This window comes from Rattus norvegicus, chromosome 5 (genome assembly GCF_036323735.1).
Source record: "Rattus norvegicus strain BN/NHsdMcwi chromosome 5, GRCr8, whole genome shotgun sequence".
Taxonomy (NCBI): domain Eukaryota; kingdom Metazoa; phylum Chordata; class Mammalia; order Rodentia; family Muridae; genus Rattus; species Rattus norvegicus.
The window spans coordinates 166,752,021-166,764,777 of NC_086023.1; the positions used below are offsets into that span (position 1 = coordinate 166,752,021).

Sequence of the window (12,757 nt, forward strand, 5' to 3'; positions counted from 1 at the left end):
TCTCTCTCTCTCTCTCTCTCTCTCTCACACACACACACACACACACACACACACACATGAACAGTGCAGAAGCATACACACATGCTATATACACATTGAGAGAAAAAGGCAAGCGCTGGCGGGCCTTCCTGTGGTTGAGGCAGGGATTCCAGTAGCAGCCGTGTGGTTGCTATGGCCCGGCTGAGTCAATCTCTGTGTCTTGCACTGCATCTTAATTAGTTCCTGGTCCTACAATGGAAACTGCTGAGGACCTGCTTACCACTCACAGGCAACCCAGCGGGCGAGCGAGGGAAAGTTGCTTCTTGAGTTGAGGCCTTGGCTGTCCCTGTACGTAATGAAGGGGGCAGGGCTGCCCTGTGGTCATCTCTGTGAGCTGGAGTTCCTCCCAGGGTAAGGCTGGGAAGGGGGGTAGTAAGCTTTCCCGAGAGCAAAGACTCGTGAAGACTAAACAGTCCAGCTGGCCAGATCAGTCTTCGCTGACAGGACTCCTCCCAGTAGCCCTCTGAGATGCAGGGCATGGAGACAGCTGTGAGAGCGGAGTGTGCTCTCATTGGTTAAAACCGTTATTAGAACTGAGCTAGGCTTCAGGACAGGAGCAAATCCATGCTGTTTGGGCACTGGGGTGTGTGTGAGTGGGTGGGGCATCTCGTTGGGGAGGTGTCTGGGCACTGGGGTGTGTGTGAGTGGGTGGGGCATCTCGTTGGGTAGGTGTCTGATTGGGCACTGGGGTGTGTGTGAATGGGTGGGGCATCTCGTTGGGGAGGTGTCTGATTGGGCACTGGGGTGTGTGTGAGTGGGTGGGGCATCTCATTGGGGAGGTGTCTGATTGGGCACTGGGGTGTGTGTGAGTGGGTGGGGCATCTCGTTGGGGAGGTGTCTGATTGGGCACTGGGGTGTGTGTGAATGGGTGGGGCATCTCGGGGAGGTGTCTGATTGGGCACTGGGGTGTGTGTGAATGGGTGGGGCATCTCGGGGAGGTGTCTGATTGGGCACTGGGGTGTGTGTGAGTGGGTGGGGCATCTCGTTGGGGAGGTGTCTGATTGGGCACTGGGGTGTGTGTGAGTGGGTGGGGCATCTCGTTGGGGAGGTGTCTGAAGAGGCAAGGCAGCTGGTCTGCACCCTCAAATCATAAGCTAAAAACACCCCATGCCCCTCAGGTTGTGGTAATCAGGAATTCTGTCACTGCAATGAGAAAAGGAGCCAGCACAGCTCGCAGAGTGAAGAACAGAGCTCCCACAGCGACTACACAAGTCAACCCCCATTATCCGATACACCAGTGAAGAGGACCAAAGTAGGCCAGGGACATTCCTGACTCCCAACTTCAGAGATGTGTCACCATCTCACCTACCAAGTCCCCGTGAAAACCCAGAGTCAAAGAGCATGAGGCAGTGAAAAAGTCCGACAGTCAAGGTCAGGGTAACTTACTGAGTAAGTAAGAATGCTGTGAAGGACGGGTGTGCTGCCGAGAAAGTCAACACGAAAATGAGAACACACATGTGACTCATCAAGTTGCCAGTACACATCCAGCATGTGAGAGGCACCTTTCTAGAACATCAGTGAATGGGGCTGCGAGGACCGCAGAGGTTAAGACACTTGCTGCTCTGGCAGAGGACCCAGGTTTGGTTCCCGGCACCCACAGGGAGGCTCACACCTACTCTAGTTCCAGGGGATGTGGCACCCTCTTCTGGCCTCTGTGGCCAACGGGCACACATGATGCACATACATACATGCAGGCAAAGCATCCATACACATAAACACAATCCCCAAACAGACACACCAACAGCCACACGCAACCCGATGCGGTCCCCAGGGAAGTGCAGTCATAACGGTGAACAGAGGCCCTCAGCACCCCAGTCCCCAGCAGCTCTAAGAGCTCCACGTGATCAACTGATCTATTAACAAATAACATGCTCAATACAGACATGCTGACAGCCTGTAGCACATACAGACATGGTGGCATTTCTTAATTAGCTTAACTGAAAGACAGGGAAAGTGGTTATGACGCAGACACTGTAGTAATGGTTTCTTTCCTCCTCAAGCGGTACCTGACTGTAGGGGGGGGACGTGGTCCGTGGTGCTGCTGCAGCTGCACTGGCTTACGCCAGACGCCATGCTCAGTGCGGCAGTGGACAGGGTCCGTGCAACACCTCCCTCGGCGTCTGCGGATGGTGCGGTTGTTTCCTGTTCTGGAATGTCCAGGAGCTGTTCGGTGTCTGGTGACAGAGGTGACAAACTGATGGTGAAGAATACTAAGCAGAAGCTTACGGAGTCAGTGACTGACCATTTAAGTCATTAGCCACCGAAGGGAAGACACCAGGACTCATGATTCCAATGGCATCATCCACCCCAGAGCACTCAACTCCCGCTACCTCGCAGGCTGCCGTCTGCCTCTGGGTTTGGCTTGGCTTCCTCTGAGGATGAAGACGTGTTTGTGCAGGAGATGCACTTTCTTTTCAAGGCTGGGAAACTGTAGCTTGTCAGGTACCTACAACGACAGAAGAGGGCTGAGTCTTCTTATTGGCTGCACCAGGCCACGCCCACTTCTGTGCTTTGTTTGTGCCACTGAGGCATGGGGGACTTGGGCCTTTCTTCGTGGATGAGGTCAGTCCTCAGCATCCCAGCCTGGGTTACTGGCTTAGAGTATCTATTCCACAACGTTCTTTAACTGGCCTTCACATCTCACACCGTTTAACTCTGACCAGCATAGGTGTGCACTGTCTACAGCGCTTTCCCACAAGAGACACAGCATCATATTTTCTGTGTCCTCCATTATGGTCATCAAACTGTGAACTGTGTAACAGGCTAACACAGAGGACTCAGTACCACTGTCCCCAGCAGCTCTAAGAGCTCCACATGCAGCAACCGATCACATGGATATGTGTCTGCGTTTCACAGTATGAAACCAACACAGACGTCTCTGAGAGGGCTCTGTGGCTCCACACTGACTCCCTAGGCTTCTGCCCAAGGGTGACATCGCTGAGACTTGCACTTCTCACCTGATGACACTGTCGATGCAGTTCATCTGCTGATAGGACGAGCTATGCTGCTCTGGCCGCAGATCGCCTCCAGAGCCGGTATCTGTGCTTTTATTTTTCAGTGTCTGAGAGGAAGAAAAGTCCTTCTGCTCATCTGAAAGAAAATGGAAGGAGATGCAATTAAAGTCTAGCATGCAGTGAGAAAATATTCGGCAAATCGTAGTAGGCTCATAACACATTTATACAGTACCACGTAGTCTATTTGATATCATTAAACGTGAGCTCAGATCTAAATGACCGACACAAACATATCAGTAAAGTGAATAAGGCATGAAAGCAAGCTGCACACAATGACTACGCTGATATTTGTAAAAATGAGTGAAGCATGTATCTCGGGCAAGGATTACCAGGGCGACTCTCGGATGAGCAGTTGGTGGGGGACGCCCAATGTCAGGCTAATACTACTTGTTACAACTGGTTAAGACACCTAAATGCCACGAGTCCCTCCCCTTGTGCACCACCTGTCTACTGGACCTGAACCCTGCAGAGTTGGTCAGTGGGCACGGAGACCGGAATATCTGGTATCACACATATCTCATGTATTGCAGGGTGCAGCACACAACACAGCATTGCCCACACCAAGCCACGATGGTGACTGATGGCTGTGATCCTGCTGTCCCCCACAACCAAGGGATGATAAAATGATGCTATACCTATTTGAATTTGGCAGGGGCATGGAGAGAAGGGAAAGCCTCCAGGCTTGAGCGCTGGAGAACCTGAAGCTCCTATAGAGAAGACAGAGCCCAGGAAAGGAGACAGGGAACCTGGCAGCGCCAGAAGCTGGGCTCTGGCTAGCAAGAACGGCAGGGTTCCGGGGGAGTGAGCAATTCTGTCACATGACTGACAGACTTGTGGCCTCAGCTGCTTCTGTTCTTAGTGACAGGCACTTCTAGCTGGCCTGGAGAGCCTATCTTAACATGACTTCAGATAGCCTCCTCTCAAGTCTACAGGGATGGTAGGAGCGTTTGCTCCCCATGCCCCTCCGAGGAACTTCCACTAAGTCCACAATGATGTGGTGAACCATAAAATTCACAGTGGAGGACGGCTTTTCACTGAAATGAATACTTTGCTTGCATTTTTACTGTGTTATCACTAACCGTAGCTTTTATCTCAGGATCCTGCCTGGGAGTTCAGTGAATCTGGTGGTCCGATCTTAACTCCGCTGTAACCTGGTCCCTGCCTTGACTCATTCTTCCAGTCATCGCTCAGTACAGACACAGGTCACTTAATTTGGTGGGTTATAAACCAACACTATCATGGTGAGTTTTGTTACTCAAATTGTCCTAGCCTGAGCTACTTGTAGCTCTTCCAAGCCACCCTGTGCCCTTCTGATGTCTGTCTGTCTGTCTGTCTGTCTCTTGACTGTCTTAACTCTCTGGCCCTAATTCCTTCTCTTCAAAAACACAGACCCAGCAACCAAGATCTTGGTGTTAGGCGTGTGTCTATGCTTATAAGTTTTCTCAGTGGTCAGAAATGACTATACAGGTCTGTTTGCTAACCCTTGTCCATCTGTCCATCCACCTATCCAGCTGAATGACTCACTCAGTTCCTCCACATGCTTCTACCCTTGTCTAGGACAATCTAGTCGAGACTTCCTCCTGATTACTTAAAACTTCTACAGTGGTAGGAAGCCTTGTTAGCTTACTAGAGCATCTGCAGTTTGTTCAGCCGTGGCGTACACACAAAGTGACTTGAGAGTTCCGCCGCTGATAAACCTGCCAGCCTGGGTATGGCTTTTGGGCACTTCAGTATTCTCTACTTGGCATCTAGCTGAAATATGGTTTTCTTCTCTGAAGCTATGTAAGTAAGCTCACCTCCCTGGGCATGGCTCTGATGTTCCTGCTTGGCAGATTTATCTGCAAGTGGCCTGGGGTTCTCTGTATGCTCCGAGATGGGATTAATGTTTATGGCTCTTGGCAAATGCACGCGCTCTCCCAGCTACCCCTTCGTAGGCAGCTCCTCCCCGCTTTCAACCTCAGTGTGTGTCGCTATCACGGGTGGCTAGGTTTGCTTCCTGTGCGTTCAGTGGATGACGTTTCAGTTTTCTGGAGAGCAGGACTGAGCGCAGAGCCTTTACCTCCTCCGCCGGGCTTTACCACCAGCACCGTGGTTTCCCTTACCCAAAGTCACACGGTCACTTGTCAAGTGGAAACGGTTAAGCAGATGTACAGTTCCTGTCAAACTGCACTACTGTAAGCAGTGAGACGCAACCTCTCTGTTCCGCTCCGTCCCACACGGGATGTACGGCATCTCTCTGCCCAGGGTATCCACACTCATGTGCGCGTAAGTGTGCATGCATGCACACATATTAAAATAGTTAGAAAAAAGAAATTCCCTGGCATTTGGTAGAAAAGTGCGCCGTCTAATTCTCAGTTGATTGAGACATCTGGTTCTGAAGGATTCCCCCCGGTGCAGATCTGACCATCTTTCGTGGGAAGGTGCCGTTTCCTGTCTTGTGCGTGGTTGCTGACAATGCACTATTCCATCTTACCTGTCCGCCTGTCCTGCTGCCATGCAGGCTGATGTTCTTTGAATATCAATAAGATCTTGACTTTCTGTCTTCAAACACCTCTCCTAGGATCCCGGTCAATCCCGTGTTAGATGGTTTGATATGACCCCTGGACTGGCACTGTCTGTTTCCGCCTGAGATCTCAGTGGGATCTGAAGCAATCCATCTGGGAGCTTACTGAGTCTTCCTTCTGGGGTGTCGGTGGCAACCATTTCTCATTCTGATCTAACGTACACAGTAACGTTAGTCTCTTAGACTGAGGTGGACGCTTGTGAATCACTGGGAATTCGGTGAGGACACACAGTATCTCTGGCCTGCCAGCAGGCCCTTCTGCTCGGCTCCTCCTCAGAGCTGGCCCCGCGATGTGCCATTTCTACTTACTTTACCTGTCGGGCACTTCTGCTGCAGTGTTTTGAGTCTTCTTTGAGTGCCCACTTTGTCTCTTGTCCTTCCATAAAGTGTGAACCTGTGCAGAACAGTGGGGACTGAAGAGCTGTTTCCCTGCCCAGGCTGGGTTTGGACTGACAGAGGTTTGCAGTCTGTGGATATGGTTTCATGGATGCTTCAGCTCCCAAATTCCTCTAGCCAAATTCTGGCTGTTTTGAGAGTCGTTTGAGTGTCTGCTCCACTCTCGTTATCCCTGTGCATTTACCTGAGCCAGGATTTGTCTCTTGCAAGGTATCTGGCTCAGTAAGCAGTGCGCGGCAGCCCAGCGTTGCCTAAGCCCGAGTCTTTCCTTGGATTCTAGCTGTGCTTTCTGGTGCTGCAGGACTCCAACTGGGTGGAGAAAGGCTGTGGATTTGCTGTGGGCTGATGCTTTTTATTTATTCCTGAGCAGAAAATGGAAGCACTCTTGTATCCCTTTGTGAAGTGACCTTAGAGAACCAGGTGGGTGTGGTGACATGCATTTAGTCCTAGCATGTCGGAGGCTGTTACAGAAGGATCATTTTACCTCAGGAGTTTGAGATAACCGAGTGACACCGCAAGGCTCCATCTCAAAAACACATGCTAAGGGAGGGAACCAGCTGAGTTCTTTTTGCTGTCTGCCCTTCTGTCATACCAGGAGAGCTTTTCCTCTGGAGGATGTGGGGATTCAAGCTCATTCTTGGAAGCAGAGTCGGTTCTCACTGACTACTGTCCTTTTCCAACCTTGACCCTGGACATCGCCCTTTCTGTATTATGAGAATAAACACCTTCTTTTTTTTTTTTTTTTTTTTGAAAAAAATTGTAGGGAAGACAGGGTCTCATTTTGGAGCCCTGGCTGTCCTGGAATTCACTAGGAAGACCAGGTTAGCCTGTGCCTCCTGATTGCAGGGGTTAGTACACCTGGAAATCTCAGAAAGGAAACAAACTAAGAATCTGATGTTGTCAAAATAGTTTCTTCTTTATTCAAGTGTACTGAGCTAAACCATTTAGCTTGCCAGTGTTACTCTGCAGCGGCCATCTTGCTGTTATCAAGACTGCTACTGTTTCTTGCGTAATCAGCAAGCTGGAAAGAGCTCAGGCCTCAGTCTGTCTGCTCAGCTTGCAAACGTATTGCTCTCTGTGAAGAGATAGGTAGGAGAGCAGCCAAGGCCACTCTGACGACTCACCACTACCCTGCGGTTCCGTGCACGTCTCCATCACTGGCTTCACCGACGATCTGGCCATCGACTCGATGTAGAGCTGTTGGCCCACATTCTTAATTTTGTTTACACTGGCATAGACCTGCTGCAGGGTCATCTTGGGGGAAAGAATGATAATGTAAGGGTTAACAATGTAGACGTGTGTGTGTGTGTGTGTGTGTGTGTGTGTGTGTGTGTGTGTGTGCGCGCGCATGCGTGCGCACACGTGCTAAAAACCACACAAACAATACATGCCAAACCCTGGGCCCCCTGAGACATGACTAAAAGCACTCCTCACTCTAATTCTAATTCTTCCTGTGCCGTGATACACTGATGCCAATCAAACTGTACTTCATCTATCTGTCCGTGGTACACCCGCCACTCTCAGAAAAGCAACAATGATTCTAAGAGTCTCCCTGTAAAGGTGAGTTTTCTCTCTCTCTTTTAAAGACAGGGTTCTTACCATGGAGCCCAGCTGGTCCCAGACTCTTATACTGACTGCTGAAATTTTAAGTGTGCGACCAAGCCTAGGCCAGACTTTCTTTTTAGATGTTTATCTATTCCATTCAAACTATTTTCTGAAGTAAAATGAAATTTGTAAATGACAAACAAATCCTAAGGTGTCACCAGGCGCCGGGCCGCCACTGGCACGGTACAGAGAACGGCACCTGCACAAGGCTCCCACTGCCACGCACCTGCTCCTGCTGGGCTTCCTCCACACAGTGTCCGCTTGACTCACTGGAAGAGGTGACGCTGATGTGCTGCTCCTGCGAGCCACTGCTGCCCAGGCTCCCGTAGCCACTGGAAGCACTGGCATGAACCGGCTAGGAGGAAGGGACCAGTTCAGTTACTGCTGTGCACGTGGTGACGACATTCACCTCAGCTTCTAGTCTACGATCATCACAAAGCTAAGAGCACCCTCAACGCTACAGCGGGTGTAGGGAGGCTGATGCTGCTAGCCGGCTGCTGGTGTAAGCCATTTCCCAGTGCTTTCCTGTTCTCGGGGCAGAGCCTAACTTTTTAGTTTCGGTGGGAATTACAGCAACAGGTTTTTTTAGATGCCATAATACAGCACTTCAATAACTTTTCTAAAATCATAAATAATTTAATGAAATAAAATAAACTTTAGTTCTTTAAGACTAGACAGAACACTTGAAATAAAAAGATGGCTTTTATAAAACCTCAGACACTTCATGAACCCTAGAGACTTTCTGAAAGGCATTTTGGAAGACGGCTGGCCTCACGCACTGTGGACGGTCAGCTTGTTTTACCTACACAGCCCCTCATTGGCTGTTCTCTTCAACAGGTCACTTTCCCACTTCCCTTACAATGCCAAGAGATACTGAGACCAAGCATAACACTCTTCTAACTGTAAAACCTAAATCATCTAAATAAATAAATAAATAAATAAATAAATAAATAAATAAGAACACTGAAGCCCAAACTCAGGAGCTGAGTACGCTGTTGGCATCTGAAACAGGAAAAGGCTTCTCTCATCCAGAGAGCACAGGTCTCTCCTGCAGTGCAGCTCGGTTTGCTGTGTCAAATCCAGCACAGCCCAAATGTTCTGCACACCTCACCCAGAGTAAGGGAAAACCCAAGCGGGACTTAATCCACAGAAGGAGGAGGAAAGCACTAACGTCTGGGAGGTGGAGGAAGAGACTCCTCTCTCCTCCCAGTGCACGCTCGCAGAGTGACGTCACCAAGACTGAGCCAACATAAAGCACAACTTTGGGAATGATGTCTTTTTAAACACTTCTCACTTTACCTGCAAGAGAAGTCTGTGAATTTGTTCTTGTAATTCTGTTATGTCTTCGTCATGACTGGTTGCCTTTTTTATTCTGGTGGCAAAAACATCTTCATTTAACGGGCTCCTATAAAACACCAGGGGAGGCCACACATCAGGAACTGGGTTCACTTGAAACAGAGACGAGAACACTTGCTGGGACTGCTTAAGGAATTAGTTATTAGTCTCGATGAAAGAACTCCTTGACTCTAAATACAGAAGGTATGGGTATGGAGTTAAAAAGATATAACAGGGGGTTGGGGATTTAGTTCAGTGGTAGAGCTAAGCAAGCGCAAGGCCCTGGGTTCGGTCCAGAAAAAAAAAAATAAAAAAGAAAAAAAAAAGATACAACAGCCCCTAACCCACATGGTGCCGGGGATAGGACACAGGGTCTTGAACATGCTAGGAAAACACTCCACGACTAAACTACATCCCCAGCCCTTGGTTTTGTGAGACAAAGTGTTGCTTCAGTAGCCCAGGCTAGCCTCCTAGCTCTGCCTCCGGCTTGATCACACGCACCTGGCACAGCTTTCATTTCCCCACAGCACTGATCTTACGAACCATTTCAGAACTACGTACATATTGTCTAGTTAGCTACTTCTTCTACCCTCAAGAGCTTCAGTAAGGACTGGTTTCAAAGTCTGACTGAGTAAACCTCTGTAGGGATTTTAAGATTCTGAAGCTGCTGGGCAGTTACAGCTGGGCTGGAGACGCTCAGTGGTTAGTGCGTGCTGTCCTTCCAGAGGACCTGAGTCTGATTCCCGCCACCCATGTCAGGTGGCTCAGAACCATGTACATCACCTGCTCCTAGGGGATCTGATGCCTCTGGCCTCTGAGGGCGCCTGCACACAACCACGTGCAGATGTACACAGCTACACAGGATTTAAAAACTCGTAAGAATAAAACTTAAAGCTTAATGGGCATGGTAGCATGTCTTTTTTTTTTTTTTTTTTTTTTTGGTTATTTTTTTCGGAGCTGGGGATCGAACCCAGGGCCTTGCGCTTCCTAGGTAAGCGCTCTACCACTGAGCTAAATCCCCAGCCCCGGTAGCATGTCTTTAATTCCATTATTCAGGAGGCAGAGCAGGAGATCTCTGTGAGCATGAGGCCAGCTTAGCCTATGCAGGGGGCTCTAGGATAGCCAGGGCTACCCAGGGAGATCCTGGTTCAAAAAAAAAAAATCAAAAATAAGTAAATAAAGGTTAAAGCTGCTAATCACTGGCGCTACCTGATGAAGACGACTCTACGGCACCTGAGGTGGTGAAAAGGAGGCCTTCCCAACGCTACTTTACCTGTCATTCGATTCAGAGGATTTAAAATGCTCAGAGGTGGCTCAGCGCGCAGCACTGTTTGTTGTGCAAACCTGATAACCAGGATTTGATCCAAGAGCCCTGGTGAGAGGATGTTCCACCCAAGGCGCCCTCTGACCTCCACATGTGAATGCTACGTTACACGTTTGCTTGTTCCCCTTACACAATACCTCACTCAATAAATGAAAAAGCAAGGGCTGGAGAGACGGCTCAGGGGTTAAGAGCACTGACTGCTCTTCCAGAGGTCCTGAGTTCGATTCCCCGCAACCACATGGTGCTCACAACCATCTGTAATGGGATCTGATGCCCTCTTCTGGTGTGTCTGAAGACAGCTACAGTGTACTTATATATATTAAATAAGTAGATCTTTAAAAACAAAGAAAGAAAAGAACATCTTTAAGAAGCCTTAAAACAGTAGTTCTCAACCAGAGGGTTGTGACCCCATTGGCAAACCTCTATTGCCAAAAATATTCATATTATGATTCATAACAGTATCAAAATTACAGTTATGAAGTAGCAATGAAAATAACTGTATGGTTGGGGTTGCCACAACATGAGGCAGTTTACTAAAGAGATTAGGGAGGTTGACAACCACTGCCCTAACTTGTGTAGCCATTGTTCCAACTGCTTTACAGTATTATCTATCCAATGGGATTATCCCTCCATGGGACCTTTCCCAGGTCTCCTGGTTATTAAGGGGAGAGGAAGGGACCAGTCTGGGTACCAATGAAGAATACTGAGACAGACATATCACCTCATAAAGTCTTATGATGTAGGCATTGTCCCTGACACTCAGTGTGAGGCTGGGTGGTGTGGTCCAGGACATTGTCCCTGACACTCGGTGTGAGGCTGGGTGGTGTGGTCCAGGACATTGTCCCTGACACTTGGTGTGAGGTTGGGTGGTGTGGTCCAGGACATTGTCCCTGACACTCGGTGTGAGGCTGAGTGGTGTGGTCCAATGGGAGTCTGTTTGCCCAGCCCTAGGCTGGGTGGAAGAAGGAGCCAAGAAACAGCAAAGCCAGTGGTCCAAGAGATGGCTCCACGGTTAAGAACACTTTCTACCCTTGAAGAGGATCCGGGTTTGGTTCCCAGCACTCACACAGCTGCTTACCAGAGCTGTAGCCCCAGCTCCAGGGGACCCAGTGCCCCCTTCTGGTCTCCAGTGCCCCAGGTACACAGTCATCATACATACACGTAAGCATAACACTTATATATATATATAAAATTCACGTGAATATTAGTTTAGGTTTTTTTCTTACGCTATGGTGTTCTGCCCGGTGTGTATCTGGGCACCACCCGCACGCGGGGCACCTGCACAGGCCAGAAAAGGGCGATGGAGCCCCTAGATCTGGAGTAGATCTGCTCAGATCTACAGTGCAGCCACAGTGATCTAAAAGCTGAAACCCTGCCCCAAGACTGCAATTACTGTCAGAAGACCGCAGAGTGCTGGTAGTGCCATGAAGGAAGCTAGAGAACTCCTGAACTTTTATACCTGCAGGCTGCTGTCTGCGCACAGGGGAAGGCAGGTGAAAGATAAGGCGAGATCCTGTGATGGGGCCATGGAAAAGGAAGGTGGGAGGAGAATTTTCAAGACAGGGACATAGAGACAGAAAGAGGAAGGAAGGAAGGAAGGAAGGAGGACGAGAAAGATGATCCAGATTGTGTATGGCTTTAAATAGTCACAGGTAGCTATGAATGTCTTATAAGGGACAGATAATTACAGGACAATTTGTCTTATCTAGGTGGGCGGTTTATATCAGTATCAGTTGGCTCTGAGTTCATTGTGTGGACATTCTGTGGGGTGAGAATTTAGATATAAATCTGACGATAAATTACAAGCCTCTAGAGTTTTGATTTTTACCAGGTTTTACAGGGATTTGTGACAGCTAACCACAGGGGGCAGGTGGCTGGGAATGTGAGCAGGATCCACCACAGGAGAATGGCAGGTTGGGCAGCTCCCATGGGGAGACCCTAGTGGCAGGGAAACCTTGGTACTAGAAATTAGCCGGCGCCAGTGTGGGTGCCTTTGTATCTGTGTGTGTGTGTGTGTGTGTGTGTGTGTGTGTGTGTTCATATTTATTTCATGTAACACACCCAATCATGTCAATCTTCCCATGACAAGCAACATCTGCCCTACTCACCCCTGTACCCCAGAGCAGCAACTGATGAACTTACGTTCGGACTTTATGTCGACCAATGATGAAGGAGACCTTCCGGCTCCAGGGGTTCACAAAGCTGGACCAGCTGGAATCCAGAATGACATAATCTCCATTCTGCGTGCAGAATCTTATGGGTGAGTGTTCAAATGGAGGGTGGCCCACGTACTTTAAAACTATACAAAGCAACAGGATTAAAACCAAACTCAACACAGATAGGATTTTAAGTGTCCCCACATGCTATCTGCTTGGGATTTTCTTTAGCAGTTTAAAACAGGAAAACAATGATTTTAGCGGTTTCAACGCATTTCTGATTTGGGTGAAGGCTAAACTCTAAGCAGAAATGAACTGAAAAGTT

General features: G+C 48.9%; 1 protein-coding gene across 4 annotated transcripts in view; it reads right to left on the bottom strand.

Moving 5' to 3' along the window:
• Per3 (period circadian regulator 3) overlaps positions 1-12,757 on the bottom strand; it is a 37,330-nt gene that overhangs the window by 11,107 nt on the left and 13,466 nt on the right. For all 4 annotated transcript variants that reach the window (XM_006239505.5, XM_006239504.5, XM_063288459.1 and 1 more), the window contains 7 exons: positions 12,419-12,575; positions 8,917-9,022; positions 7,844-7,972; positions 7,137-7,266; positions 2,997-3,129; positions 2,370-2,485; positions 2,046-2,213 (listed from right to left, as the gene is read on the bottom strand). In XM_006239505.5, the coding sequence (XP_006239567.1) occupies positions 2,046-2,213; positions 2,370-2,485; positions 2,997-3,129; positions 7,137-7,266; positions 7,844-7,972; positions 8,917-9,022; positions 12,419-12,575 (939 nt within the window). The remainder of the gene's footprint in view (positions 1-2,045; positions 2,214-2,369; positions 2,486-2,996; positions 3,130-7,136; positions 7,267-7,843; positions 7,973-8,916; positions 9,023-12,418; positions 12,576-12,757) is intronic.